Source organism: Helicoverpa armigera, chromosome 16 (assembly GCF_030705265.1).
Source record: "Helicoverpa armigera isolate CAAS_96S chromosome 16, ASM3070526v1, whole genome shotgun sequence".
In the NCBI taxonomy this organism is placed as follows: Eukaryota; Metazoa; Arthropoda; class Insecta; order Lepidoptera; family Noctuidae; genus Helicoverpa; species Helicoverpa armigera.
This window is the reverse complement of record NC_087135.1, coordinates 1,641,495-1,656,709: the sequence shown is the minus strand read 5'-3', so window position 1 is coordinate 1,656,709 and position 15,215 is coordinate 1,641,495. Positions and strand designations below refer to the sequence as shown.

At 38.1% G+C, this 15,215-nt stretch overlaps 2 protein-coding genes across 2 annotated transcripts in view; both read right to left on the bottom strand.

Annotated features, from left to right (window-relative positions):
- Positions 1-15,215, bottom strand: part of LOC110369836 (connectin) — a 79,023-nt gene that overhangs the window by 5,963 nt on the left and 57,845 nt on the right. The window lies entirely within an intron of this gene.
- LOC135117964 (uncharacterized) lies at positions 39-1,168 on the bottom strand. The gene has a single exon (XM_064038643.1). The coding sequence runs from the start codon at positions 936-938 to the stop codon at positions 39-41; it is 900 nt and encodes a 299-aa protein (XP_063894713.1). The 5' UTR covers positions 939-1,168.

Below are 15,215 nucleotides of genomic sequence, written 5' to 3'. Positions count from 1 at the left end.
ATAAATATACATAAAATTAAAAAATTACACAAATACATTTAAAATAATATTTCCACGTTAGCCCGTACATGTACCATGTCACAGTGATACACGTACAGGCAGTCAAAGCGCTCTGCAAATGCTCTCAGGATACTATTTGGGCTGACCCGCACCCTGCGCACCAGGGATGTGCACCGCTTGCGCATGGTTGTATAAAAACAATCCACGCGCGCGTCGGCGAACATCCCCGAAGCGCTACAGAAGCGAGGCAGCCCCAACAGCATCCTGAATGCATTATTGTACTGGACGCGTAGAGCGCTGTACTGCTTTTGCGTATAATTCACCCACAGACTGCTCGTGTAGAAGGACGTGCAAAATGCCCTGAACAGGGTGATTTTGACGTCTCTTGAACAACGAGCAAATCTGCGTGCTATCATATTTGCTCGAACAGACAACGCTCTACGCTCCCTTTCGATGTCAGTGTCGTCTTTCAAGTCCGGAGTAAGAATATGCCCAAGGTATTTAAATTGTTCTACCCTATTTAGGGGATACCCGTTCAATTTAATTTGAGGTGTTTGACTTAAGGAGCTTCCCCGAGCCTGAAAGACCATCCACTCACTTTTCTTTGCGTTGTACTGCAACCCGTGTTGGCTGGCATATTTTTCGCAAATGTCAAGCAGCTGCGACAATCCACCTGCTGAAGCACTCAGCAGCACCATGTCGTCCGCGTAGCTAATATTATTAAGGCATATTCCATCAATATGGCAGCCGACATGTGTGCTGCTGAGCTCCTCCACCAGTGCGTTTACATACAGGTTAAAAAGTTTCGGCGAAGTCAGCCCCCCCTGCCTCACGCCGCTCTCCAACCTGTATGGTGTCGAATACGCCCCCGACCACCGAACAACGTTGATCTGGTTCCCATACCAATATTTTAGAGTACGGATTAGTTCCTCTGGCATAGGTGTCCGATGTAGTTTTTGCCATAGAATATCGTAGGAAACCAGATCAAATGCTTTCGACAAGTCAAGAAAACAACCAAAAATGGGCGTATTTTTATCTGTGTAGTATTTGACAGTTTGCTTTAGACACAATATAGCCGTCTCAGTTGAAAGACCTGACTTGAAACCAAATTGGTTGTCGTGTATGTGTACTTTATCAAGCTGAGTGTTCAGCAAACTGTCAAACACCTTTGCGACAATCGTAGCCAAAGAAATCGGACGATAATTTCTCTTGTCACTAATGTCACCGGTTTTGTTTTTGACAATTGGCACCACCACAGTCTTCATCATCTGCGCAGGTAAGTATGAATGCCCCACGCACAAAGAGTAGAAAATCGCTAGCACTCTAGGCATATGACTTCCCGCGTACCTTAGGTGTTCAATGCTTAGGTTGTCATGGCCCGGAGACTTACCTCGTGACATTGATTTAATCGCCCATCGGACTTCCTTGGCCGTAAACCGGACGCTGACTTTCCGACCACTACAGTCATCAGCGCTCGACGACTGTGTTGGTGCCAATGGTGACTTAACGGTAAAATGGTCCCTAAACAAGTCCGCTATTCCCAGCAGGTCAGAGGTACCATTGACACTCACAGGGAGACCCGGCCTGCTATTAAGTTTGTTTGTAGACTTCCAGAAACTACGGAAGTCGCTTCTGGAATGATGCGATGCAAGTATATCCATTTTAATTTGGTCCGTATGGTTCTGACACCAACGTAAACGTGATTTAAAAATTTTACGAGTCGTCTGCATGTCTTTCCACACGCGACCTTCCGCTGGCTTGCCGTACAATACCCACAACTGAAACTTTTCCCTGGCCGCCCTGTGAGCATCACTTACGTGCCTGTTCCAACCGAGAACCGGCTTCCTGCGTCTGGGCACATTTGACGATCGACTATCATTCGCTGCCTGACATAATATTTGAATTATTTTATCATACATACTGTCAATAACAAGTCTGTGGTCCATATTATTACATACATAGTCACAACATTCGGTCATTTCAATAGGAAAGTCAATTAATTTTAAATTATTATTACATAAATTACTGTACATGTCACATTGTTCAGAGCTTCTGTCACCCCAGCGCACTCCATTATATTGTATACAATTATTATGAGATTTAGGTTTGATGTCATCTAACAAAATGTCAACCTCTAGAGGAAAATGATCGGACCACAGTACGTCTTCCTTAACTTGTACACTTATGATAGTTTCCCGAGCTGATTTAGTGACTATACAATGATCAAGCCATCGCTTCGATCCGTTCGCGTCGCTTATAAATGTACAAGTTCCGGAATCCAACCCTAATAGTTCGATGTCCGCACATAACCACTGTGATTCTACACAAAAACTCTGTAACTCAATGTAAAATCGTTCATGCGGATGAGAGTTAAAGTCCCCGAGTATGTATACCGATTCTATACAACTATTGTTTATGATAGCACTCACCAGACTGAGACAATCCGTAAACTCTGTCAGATTCACATCTTTATCCGTCGGCATGTACACACTGAACACTAAGAATGCCCTTTGATCAACGTTTACCTTCACGGCACACACTCGCGGGTTATCGCACTGCACAACCGATACGTTGGTAAACACACTTTTTCGCCACAGTAGCGCGACGCCGCCATAGGGGCGCCCGCGCAGCATACCGGCACTGCTATCCACCGCCGATGTCCCGGTGCAGCCGTACTCCACGTCGATCTCGCTCAGGAACGGAATATCGCCAGGCAGCAACCATGTCTCCTGCAAGGCTATTATGTCAGATGTGCGACATAACTGCCTTACACTCTAAACGGAACGCTTTACGCTCTTGCAGTTGTAACTAATAAGTTTGTAATTAGACTTTATATCCATTTAACTCGTTACAATGAGCCGGTTGCGCTGCCTATGTTTACACCGTTCGCATTCGGATTCCTTAATTTGTAGTTCACGAATCGTCTGAAAATAATTCCTTCAGGCCATAATCCGCTGTTCAGGAATAAAGATAATTTAGATTCTGCGACAAGGAATTTAAATGCGTTATAGGGTTTCGGATATTTGAACACTATTGGTTCCAGAGTTATAACCTGTTCCGTTTTTCCATAGACGTAATCGGCTATATCTTTCTCTGTCGTCTCTTTGGCCACCTTCGTAATAAATATAGGCACTTTTTTCACGGCTGCCTTAAACTTTCCTGCATTATCTCTGGCAATGCCAGACGATCCCTGATAACGGTAATTCATGTGTCTCCTACGATAAGAAACTCTTTGCCATTCTTCACTCTCATCCCTGCACGCCGACTCAGGCTGGTATGCTGTCATAATTTTCTTCGAGCACTCCATAGTTCCCTGTTTGTTTTCGCCGTCAATATTATTCGTAACAGCTGATGTTTTTAGTAGTATCGGCGGCTGCGCGAGCGCTGTGACTCGCTGCGGTGACGTCACGGCGGCCGGCGGACCGGTTTCGCTGCGGCTTGCGTCGGCCGGGACGAGGTGCGGGGGGCTCTTGCTCGCGCCTCGCACTTGTTGCTTCGTCTTAGCCGTTATATTTTCGTCAGAAATTTCTCCGTCTACCGTCGTTATGCTTCGAAATTGCGGTATATTATTGTCAGGTCCACATAGCGATGATTCATGGTCTGTGTTTATGCATTCATCCAAATACGAATTTTGAACATGTGATAATCCAATTGGGCCGCTATCCATTAACCATCCACCTCGCTTCATATTATTAACTTTACATGCAGACGCCGGTATTAGCGAGTCATACTGCGTTCTTATAATCTCCGTCTTAACTTCGTCCAACTGTGCCTGCGTGACATACGTTTCTCTTACTTCTTTAAGTTCAGTCTGCACTCGAAGGATGTCTCTAAGTAGCTTCGTGCAGTCGAGGTGATCAAATAGAATAGGCGGTAACCGTTCCAGATTTTTCGCAACGAAAATAGGAAATAAATCTGGTTCCACAGTTTTAAACACACTCACTATGTCCACAAGATCTCTTCGCTCCTTTCCCTTATTTTTACGCTTTATTTTAGCCTTTTCTACAGGAACCGTTCCAAACAATAACTCTTTCGACTTCTCAATCTCTTCACTGGTGAACGCAGAGGAACATATCCTCACTAGTGTATCTTCATCAATCACTGATAACTTGTTTTGAATGTACGATAACATTTCGTCAATAACAATATTGCAGGAAATACATTTCACTGCTTTCGACATTTTTAAACTCGTTACGTGCGTTAGAAACACGACAAACGTCCGACCTCTGCCGTGACAGGAGGTAACTGTGTAAATTTAATAATTCCATAAAATTCTCACTTAACTGCTAATAAATAACAAAATATTAACTTCTACTTTCTTTTCTGTTAATAAAACTTAGGTATTTTTATCACGTAGCTAGTAATGCCGATATATCATTTTTGGGTATTCCACTTTGTACTGAATCGGTTGCTTAAACAATGAAACTGAATTTGTATCGATTTGTATTGATATTGATAACGAACTTAGATGAACTTGAAAATGGAATAATGGGTATTCATTATTAATTGATAGTGTCTGAAGGACAAGGCAGACAAATTATCTGGCTATGAAAGACTATCATGTAAATAGATATGATTGAAAATCTATTAAAATTCGTATGAATGTAATTTAATAAAAAATACTACATGGCGGAATTTAATTTAAATCATCAAAAATACCAACATACCAACTCATTAAAAATTATTTTAGGATAGGCAAGCCTGTTCAGTTCGTTTGACAGAAATTCAAAACAAAGTGCATTGATTGGCTCAATTATTATTTACATTGTGTCTTAAATAATAAAAACATTGAGTTAACCGAAATTACAAAATTGTTACTAAAATTAATCGATTCACACCGAAAATGCACCGAATAAAGTTCACAACGGCAATTGCTTAAACATAAAGTAATATTGTTAAAAGCGGAATATTCCTAGTTGGGACCTACAAGTTATGCAAAGAGAATACAGATAAGCACGCTTTATGAAACATGCGTTTGAAAATTTGAATTTCAAAGCGAAAGTCGACGTTGTACAAACGGCAGTTCGAGGCAACTCTTTCTTTTTATATCGTGGATTTTGTTACACCGAACTGTATTGTTCGTTGTTGCTAATTATTATTTAGAGGTATAGAAAAATCGTAGTAGTAGTAAGACAACGCCCATTTTTAGGTACTTTTTTAATCAACTTCAAAAAAGGAGATTCATTTGGATTTCTCCTAATAGATGAAGTGTCACCAACACTTTTAGTCCAAGATCACCGAGATCATAAACGTCTGTTATTCGTAAAACAACTGTTGACTTTCAAAATTAAACATGATTATTCATACATCTTTGGTATGTTCACTCTGCCGTACCTCAAAAATAATATTTCTAGTATTAACAACGTGCAGAAACAAGCCATCTTCCTTCATGTTTCTCCTTATCTCCTATTGCTAAAAGGACGTAAATACTTAGTGGCTACTTTATCGCTTGGCCCGTTTTACCCCGAGGGACCTAGGTGGCTATCAATTTCCCTAGTTGACTCACAAATGCTGCAGACAGATAAAAGCTAGGTCGGAAATAGAAGGAAATAGGAACATTGTGTGAGATACTAAGTGTGGTTTACGGTCCAATACGCTTAGAGGATACAAATCAATGCTGAATTATGCTTTGTGTAGGCTCGGTATAAGGAAAATAATAATAGATACAAGCTTGTATATAGTAATATTTTCAGAACAAGACAAAAATATCACTAAACATAAGTTACAGTATCTTACGGCCGACTACTGAAATGCCTTCTAATTTTAAAGACTGCGAAAATAGTACTCGATTTCTGCCACACAACCTGCTACAGTAAAGTTAAAGTTAAGTGACGTGTGCGTATTTTGAAATTAGAGTACTTTTCATACAAACATAATCTTAGTTAACTAAGCTTTATTCACTTTAATAACCTTTTATAGATTCACTAGCTCAATTAACCGATTCCTAGAACTAGCTTTTGCTCAACTAGATTGATTCCTCCATAAGTAAATATTTGTGCCCCTTACAAATGGAATTAGTTACGGGACTAGACGTTAGTGAACTTCATAATTGATTAAATTGATGTAGACCATGGTTTATTGGCTTAGCATTAGGATATTTTTCTTAGATCATCTTCATCTGCCAAGCCTTTTCCCAACTATGTTGGGGTCAGCGTCCAGTCTCACCGAATGCAGCTGAGTACCAGTACTTCACAAGGTGCGACTGCCTATCTGACCTCTTCAGCCCAGTTACCCGAGCAACCCAATACCCCTAGGTAAGACTGGTTGTCAGACTCACTGACATTTGACTACCCGTAACAACTGCCAAAGATGTTCAAATGACACCCGGCACCTTGAGTTTATCGTGTCCTTCGAAACACAGTCATTGGTGTCCAAAATTTACTTCGAAAGTACATACAAACTTAGAAAAGTGGTTTGGTATTTGTCTGACCTGGAATCGAACCCACGCCTTCATACTTGAAAAGTTGGTTCTTTACCACTAGGCTACCACGGCTTATTTTCTTCTTACATTACGATAACATTAATGCCATAATCGTCTCTAGAAGGCAATTTAAGCCATAAAGAATTCACTACGCATACTTCGGGACGCTTCGGTGTAAAAACCCAGACTTAAATTTGTATGCTCAAAAGAATATATCTGTTCGTCTCGAGAGATTTTCAGTAATAAATCTCTTCTATCAAGTGGGACCTTGGCGTTTGTTTTTTATCTAGATACTGTTAAAGGGGAGAAACGGGTGGTTCTTTTGTTCCAACTCGCCTCGAGGGTGCATTTAGGGTGTAACGATTACACGTTGATTCTGCAACTTTTATGGGGTGAAATGAGACGAAATGGACCACTTGTGGAATTGTATTGTGAATGAATAGGCAAGGTTATTCGTGGCATGTTTCAATCTTTTAGTGCATACGTGGTATGATTTTAAATTCAGATTTTTTAAATGGCTAAGATCGTTTGATTATTTGAGTTTGGCCTGGTCTTCTTAAAAACTCGACTTTGGTCGTGGTACCGAAATCGATATTATAGGTTTGAGAAGATTATTTTATTAAGCAAAGTTTTGATTAGATTTTTGTTAGATCCAAAAATACCCAAACGTTAACTTTATAAAATTTTACTTAATATTTTGTTTAGTCACCATCAATTTTGGTTTTCAATTTTTGACTTTCATATTTTAAGAACAGGTTATAAAAATATTTCAAGTTAGGCTTTTAAAAGTATAATAAATAAGCTGACTGTTATGATGATGGTTAAGATGTCAAATGAACATATTGGTTACTGATTTGGATACTAAGTTATATGAATAACACCAATAACTAATAACTAACACAAAACAATAAATATCAATTAAATGGAACACTATGTGACAACATAAATATCATAGACCAATGGTATTATTACTACACAATCATTTGTAATACCATCCATTACAGGTTGAAGTCAATTTATTACAGAATCCTAGTTATTTTCACAATATCTCATGTGTCTAGAGTAACTGCACACTGCAACCTTTTAGTTGGCCGATAGTTTGGGCTCATATTTCAGTATGAAGTTGAATGGTAGTGCGCACATTTCAAAGATCAGGTATTTAGCCGATATCGGACCGACTGAAAACTTTAATTAGAACCAAGATTTTCGTTAAATAAAAATTGTCAACCTTCGGGACAACTGTCGGCAAACTATTTAGTCGACAGTCTGTGGATACTCATAGCTTTCAGGTAGAATTTATGGAACTTTCATAATAATGTATTCTCATTCGTAGGTTTTAGTCCCTGTAAACTATTTAGGGATTTCAAATTAAGTGTTCTAGAATTTTCGGCGCTATGTTTTAGTTGCTATCAGAATGTGGGTGTTTTCGGAGTTTAAATAAGTTAGTAGTTGCGGGTGCTTATAAAGATTTATTTTTAAGCCTGTATATTATAAGGTATTATAATATTTAAGGCAGTATTTTATAAAGTAACAGACTAAAGGCAGATAAAAATTGATCTAAATAATAGATTATGTATTTTACATCGTTGACCTTCGTATACAAGATAAATGTACATTTCTAAGTTTCCACTATTTCCCACATCACTCAAGCTCTTTTATTTTATTGATCAGTTCTTATTTTAGATACAACGTGCTTACATAAATGACCGTGACAAAAATATCTTAAGGAAAAAAATACCCAAAACAAACCATGAAAATAAGTCTAAAAGCATAATGAAACTCATCAGAAGAATCGCTATTCATTGTAGCGAGAGTTATCTCAGGGAAACAGGCAACGTTTCCGTGATAGATTAAGGATCAGTCGAACATAATCCCGATTCGTCGCTTATGCTTTTATGTGGTGTGTCTTAAGGTGGGTTATGTCTTGATGAGGTTGAGGATTCTTAGTAAATTACTTATGTGTAAGAATATGTTAGTTTTTCTTGCAAAAGGGGTTTATCTACTTGTTTTTATTAAGCACACTATTAAGTGGTCTGCAAGCCCCCTTACCTACCCCTAGTGTCAGAATGTTGTCTCATTCTAAATACGCATATATCTTCTTATATATAAAAATGGATTGCTGTTCGTTAGTCTTACTAAAACTCGAGAATGGCTGGACCGATTTGGCTTTTTTTAATTTTAAAATGTTTGTAGAAGTCCAGGGAAGGTTTAAACGATACGAAGTTCGCGGGATCAGCTAGTTATAAATATAATAAACGCTATCGTCATTTTTTTCTGTATTTACCGGACAGTTTCTGACAGGAGATTATTCAGCGATTTTTTGTTGTCTTTTATCAAACATTCAATTTTATTATTATATTAAAATTCTATAGGTTTCTATACATTCCGAAAATCTTTTTCCTAGATTTGAAATGGGAAAAGACATAGGCTTTATCGTGTGCATGAACCTAGTTCTCTCGGGGTTCAGTGAAACTGCGGAGAACAGCAACAGAGAACTTTAGATTATCATGTTAGACAACACTTACATCATTCTACAAAACACTTTTGAACCAAACATCACGTCTAAAAACCATACTACCAAGCCCATAACATAGCCAATCTAATTCCCCCACCCATATCAGTCAAGGTTATCATCAAAAGAAGCCATCCCCTAATTACCCGTTTAATTCGCGAAGGTTGTCGCCAATCTCATCAGGTGACCCAAGATGGGTTTCAAAGGTAAGCCCCTAAATGTGGCCTAATTACTTTTGCCAATATTACAGGGGGATGCTATAGAAATTATGGACGTACGGGGATTTTTGGATGGTGGGCGTGACTCATTTGGTTTTTGTTTCTGTTTGTCTTTTGTTTTAACAATATGCTGTATTGGTTGGGAAGCTTGAAGGGGTTAAAGTTGTAGGCAAAGATGTTCTTTATGTACAATTTGGAAATCAGCGACTGTCTTGTTATAGGCGCATATCATTTGTTCGAGTTTGGAACTGCTATCACGAGTACCCCATCTCAAAATTCTGGCATTTAACATGAGAAGTCAATGTTCATGCTCAGTTTTAACGTTATATGTACGTCGATTTCAATGCTGAAACTCTTTACCCCGGAATCTCAACAATGTCCCTAACAGAAGTTAATTAAAATAATAATAACTCATACATACATAAAAGGGCAAAGAATCCCGTTATCCCGGGTTTAATCAAAAAAATATCCGGGTCCAACATCATAATACCTTTTATATCTATTATGATATAATCTATTCCCGGTCCAGTTTTCCCGGGGGATTATAGTCCGATGATTAAATTGACGTTAATGGCAAAAGTGTTGATTGATTGCGTTCATAGTTTGGGAATAATGAAGTTTTGCTGGCTATCTTGTTTCGATCAAATTCGATTAAAAAGGATCCGATGGTATTTACAAAGGTTTAAAGGTGGAAATATTTGTGCAGATATTTATTGGTTAACAATTCTGATTTCACGGGCTTTGTGAAAAAAAATCTTAATTTCAGAAAATATTTTATGATGGATCCAATGGATTTACACGTCGTTATGTACTACAATTTATTTAAAAAGGTTTTACAACATTCCTGACAGTCTTTGTATTGTATTCCTTTTACAAGGCTATGCCTATTACATTCACATATGATATTCACATTTCAGTAGATACAATTTTGATGGAAATTCCGACTGAAAAGTATTCTCCAATAAAAAAAAACCTGAGGAAAATTGAGTAATTACAATAACAGTGTAATCACATAATAGGTTCTGTTCCAAAAGTTATTTGGCTGAGCACCAGCGCCCGCCAATAGCAACCACCTCGTTAAATCTTACACCATTTTAATATAAGTGGTTCAAACTTGTTACATTTTGTGGTGGCCTGTCAAGAGTGTGAGGTTTTTATGTTATGGTTATGGAGAGAAAGTATTGGATTCCTCCCTAAATATTACTGGCATGTCATTCCTCACATATGCCATTATTATGCTACCTACGACAAGAGTCCAAATTGCAATCTTTTGATGCATACGCAGTAAACTTAGCTAACTATATAGTGCATACAAACATGCTACAGCGAATACAGTCTGTTATTTCACGAGAGCCAAAGTACACAAAAAAAAGTTCTTGATGACTTCGGAAACTCAAATTGTTGTGACGAGAATTAAACGTTTTAATTACACACTCGTCTGTCATAAACAACATTGAAATTAACAAAATACCTAGGTACATATTCTATCATCCTCTTCTCTTCTAAGTTTCACTCGCAGGGCCCATCAGAGTCCATAAATGTAACTACTATTTTATATTTCCACCTTACCCTGTACATTGTGGAACACAATAAAGGATTACGAATATGAATAACCCATTCAGCTTCAAATAACCCACCAAATCATTACAGCCTGACTTATTACGCATACAACAGAATTTCGCAGCATTACATCGAATCATATCCCGGATAACATTGCCAGATAAACCAGCAAACACTAAAATTGAAACATATGTACTACGAAATAGTTGAAATTCATACCATGGAAATTAATTAGTGCGAATTATTAGCTCAGTAGGAGCCGCACACTGCAAACTTTTAGTCGGCCGATGGTTAGTTTAGGCTTAGAAATTAGTATGAAGATGGTAGTACGCACATCATAAAGATCAGGTATTTAGCCGGTTTTACATTTACACCGACCGAACATTTTGATTGGAATCAAGACAAGGGATTAGCATAGCAATCCAACAAGGTAATGTTGCTAGCCACTTGGACAAGCTCCCAGTCGGCAGTGATGGCATGGCAACCAATTTTTTAACACTTTTTAGTCATAACTATTTTTAGTAGGATAGTTTTGAATTTATTGTAATTGTGCTTGTTGTGTAAATAAAAAAATATAGAAAAAAAAATAAGATTTTTTCTGAAGTAAATATGTTGGTCAACTATCGAGCCAATCGTCGGCCGACTATTTAGTCTGCAGTTTACTACTTATAGTATTCTGGCGATGTATGGACATAGTGATTCAGAATGAAATATACAACGGTACGGTTAGAATATGGCAGTCAATGTGGGCAGTGATCAATGTTTAATTACACATTCGTTGTGTCCAATTTTAGAATGCGAACGGTATTGGGATTAGATGTTACGGTTTTAATGGTTGGGGATTGTTATTGTAGAATTGTATGGAATTGTAATGATAGCGATGGGATGGTTCGTTTATTGGTTTTGATATACGCGAGATTCCTAAAAGAGCCACCGCCGTAGTTCGAAGAATTGCAAACCTTTGTTCGGCAGTGACTTTCGGCTGACATGACTACAAAATACCAAATTAAAAGAAAAAAGGTACAGGTAGTTTGTAGAGTAGTTGATGTCTTTTTATAAGATAAAAAAAAAAAGTCGTGGTGGCCTAGTGGGCAAAGAACCAACCTCTCGAGTATGAGGGCGCGGGTTCGATTCCAGGTCAGGCAAGTACCAATGCAACTTTTCTAAGTGTGTATGTACTTTCTAAGTATATCTTAGACGCCAATGACTGTGTTTCGGATGGCACGTTAAACTGTAGGTCCCGGCTGTCATTGAACATCCTTGGCAGTCGTTACGGGTAGTCAGAAGCCAGTAAGTCTGACACCAGTCTAACCAAAGGGTATTGGGTTGCCCAGGTAACTGGGTTGAGGGGGTCAGATAGGGCAGTCGCTCCTTGTAAAGCACTGGTACTCAGCTACATCCGGTTAGACTGGAAGCCGACCCCAACGTAGTTTGGGAAAAAGGCTCGGAGGATGAGGATGGATGACGTGTTGTTTCAGACAGCTAAAATACTAGGGTTTGCAAGTAATAGAAGTTTTTTATTTACAAGGTCAAGTAGCTAAATAGACTAATTGAACTACATATAGGAAGAATACGTGTCAAAAAACAAACAACCAAAGAAACCCCCGAAATCACATAAAAGTCCCATCATCGTTTACCCAATTGATTGTGCACCATCATCGCAATTTCTAACTAGTGTTTGGCAGACAACGTGACCAGTGTTGCCAACATCATGTAGTCGCACTATTGTCACGTGTTCGCAATACCAAACCATGGCAACACATTTTATTGGGGATTATTGGGGATTATTGGGTGCTGATGGGAATTTTATTGATAAAGGTTAATATGGGGTAGTTGAGTCGGAAAAGTAAATCGAGTAGTAATTTATTGATTGTTGGAAATGGGATATGTGAGCAAATGTGGTGAAAGCTGAAAATAGACGATTTAGCGATGAGAAGCTGAATTATTATTGTGTGCTATGAACACATACAAACTCACCTAGGGGTAATGGTTGCCCTGTTTACTGGGTTGAGGAGGCCAGATAGGCAGTCGCACCTTGTAAAGCACTAGTACTCATCTGTATCTGGTTAGACTGGAAGCCGACCCTAACGTAGTTGGGAAAAGGCTAGATGATGATAAACGTATAAAGTTAAAACTAGATGATGAAATTCGAGATACACATGAAGAAAACCCAAAGATAACACTAAAAAAGCAAACAAGCGTATAAACTTAACCACACTCTTTACTTAAGGCAATAGATACAAAGAACAAAACCAGCCCAAAACCAGACAAACTTCAAACAAAATAACTCCCAAGACAGCCCGAAAAACACACAGATCCACTTTATCTGGCCGCTTTTTACAGCATATAAGTCATAGCTGGATTATACTACTAAAAACCTTTTTGGCAACGCATATTCTGGTCGCTGCCAAAGGGGACAGTTGGGGTACGCGATCATACTTGGATGTCCATCAAAAAGTTATTACTGAGTTCAGTACTTGAGACGCATTTTTTACTGCACTTACTTGTTGGTTGATCGTCGAGTGTTCGAATGTGTGCCAGATTGCGGAGTTGGGGTTTTGTCGCCTATGTATAAGTGACTAGCCCTGGTAAGATTTAATAACGTTATTTTCTGCTGTTGGAAATCTATGTTAACTTTGGTGTTTTGGGAGTTAAAATTGTATTCTAAGAAAAAGCGTAAAATACGTTAGCGCTCAATGAGAGACAAAACAAGGATAAAGTGACTTCCACGGTGTTGCTATGTGCAATTTGCATGGAATTTACTATACTGTTCAAATAAGATCAAATATGTAGTAACTTTTTGTTTAAAAAATACTATGAGATACGATATATGTAAACTTACAGGCCATTATACTAATACACATTTTGCATCCTGAAAAAGTAACTCATTAACATTACACTTTCACACACTCCTTACCATAAACACTCATCAAAAAAATATCACAACCCACCAAACACGAAAATATTCACGATATTCAATAAACAAAATGGCGCCTAAAACTGCATGATCAGCCATGAGTAGAACCGTATTTATGTCCAATAAATCATGCGGAACAGAAATTCAATCAGGCGCCCGAAGTGAGGATCGCGGTTATTTAATATCAGGCTCTTATGTTGCTGCTGTTTCGAGGTCTCGGTGTACGAGTACAAGCCCTTTTTGTTGTTGTTTTTCCCTGTTTCTTGTGTGGCTTGGTTTTGTGGCTGTGGAAGTATTTTTAAAGTTTCTTGAGGTCAAATTAGCAACGTTAGGTGTCATTTAAATCAGCTTCCGTGTAGGGATATACACAGTTTTGTGTTTTGACAGTTAAGTACCTACGAGTACATTGTGTCCCATGAGCTAATGATAAAAAGGGTGACTTACTTGATTAGTTATTGAGTAAATTTATCATTATACTAATACGTATATGACATCCAAACAAACCCAGCTACTAAAAATATTAAAAGAAAATAAACAGCAATTGGCTGAAAACCTTACAAAATAACACAAAACAACTCGGTAACAATCTGTATTCAAATCCGCAAATAAATTTATTCTCTCGAAGCTTGCTCTTGTTCGCAATCCGGCCATTAGGAGCAGACACAATGCTTTGAGAAATTCGATAAAATCAAAACATTGAATAGCTAAAGTTTCTGCATCATTTATTCATTAAAGAATCTTGACAGCTCCTCTTAGAGGATAATTCGATCCTCGCTTTAAAATCAACTGTAGCTGAATTGTTCTGTTGAATGATGGAAGGGCTGAGACGATTAATGTTGAAATATCAGGAGACTGATATTTTGTAGGTATTCCATTGTTTAGGTTTTGGTAGGAATTTGGCATCGGATTTTTCTAAGGTATTGTGATATTAATTTTAAGTAGAATTTTTGGCTTATATAGCAGTAAGTAGATATTTGAATTAAAATAATATTTAAGCGCTCAAAAGAATGAAGCGCTACCCACCGTGTGGAAGATTAGCAGCAATACTTTAGATAACAGCTAGCTCAAACTTAAAGTTATCAATTTTTTTTGTCTTCAAAAGTTCCTATTATCTACTTCTTGTCTCAGTTATCAGTTAACCAAAGAGTTTCTTTTGACATCAATTCATTCAAACAGATTATAGCTGATCTGAATCCTTCGCTATACAAGTTCTTTGTCCTACTTTACCCAAGTCTGACTAAACCGAAAAAGGATATATAATATACAAGGGATATTAAATAACCTTTTACGATCCACACCTCGGGTGCCTAATAGAATTTCTGTTACGCACAATGTATCAGCTTACCTATATTTCTGCCTTCGGTTTACCTTATGGGATCTGGATGTTTTCGATACTTTTGTATATTAGTAGCTTCCGCGGTTTCGCTTGGGTACTGGGGGAACTTCTTTCCGCATGTTGATGAAAAGTAGCCTATAGATATACATATTTTTATTCTCATTTTTATAAGAGAACTACTGCCAAGTTTCGTCAAAATCTATTCAGTCGTTTTTGTGTGACATTGTAGCAAATAGCCTACACATTAAAGT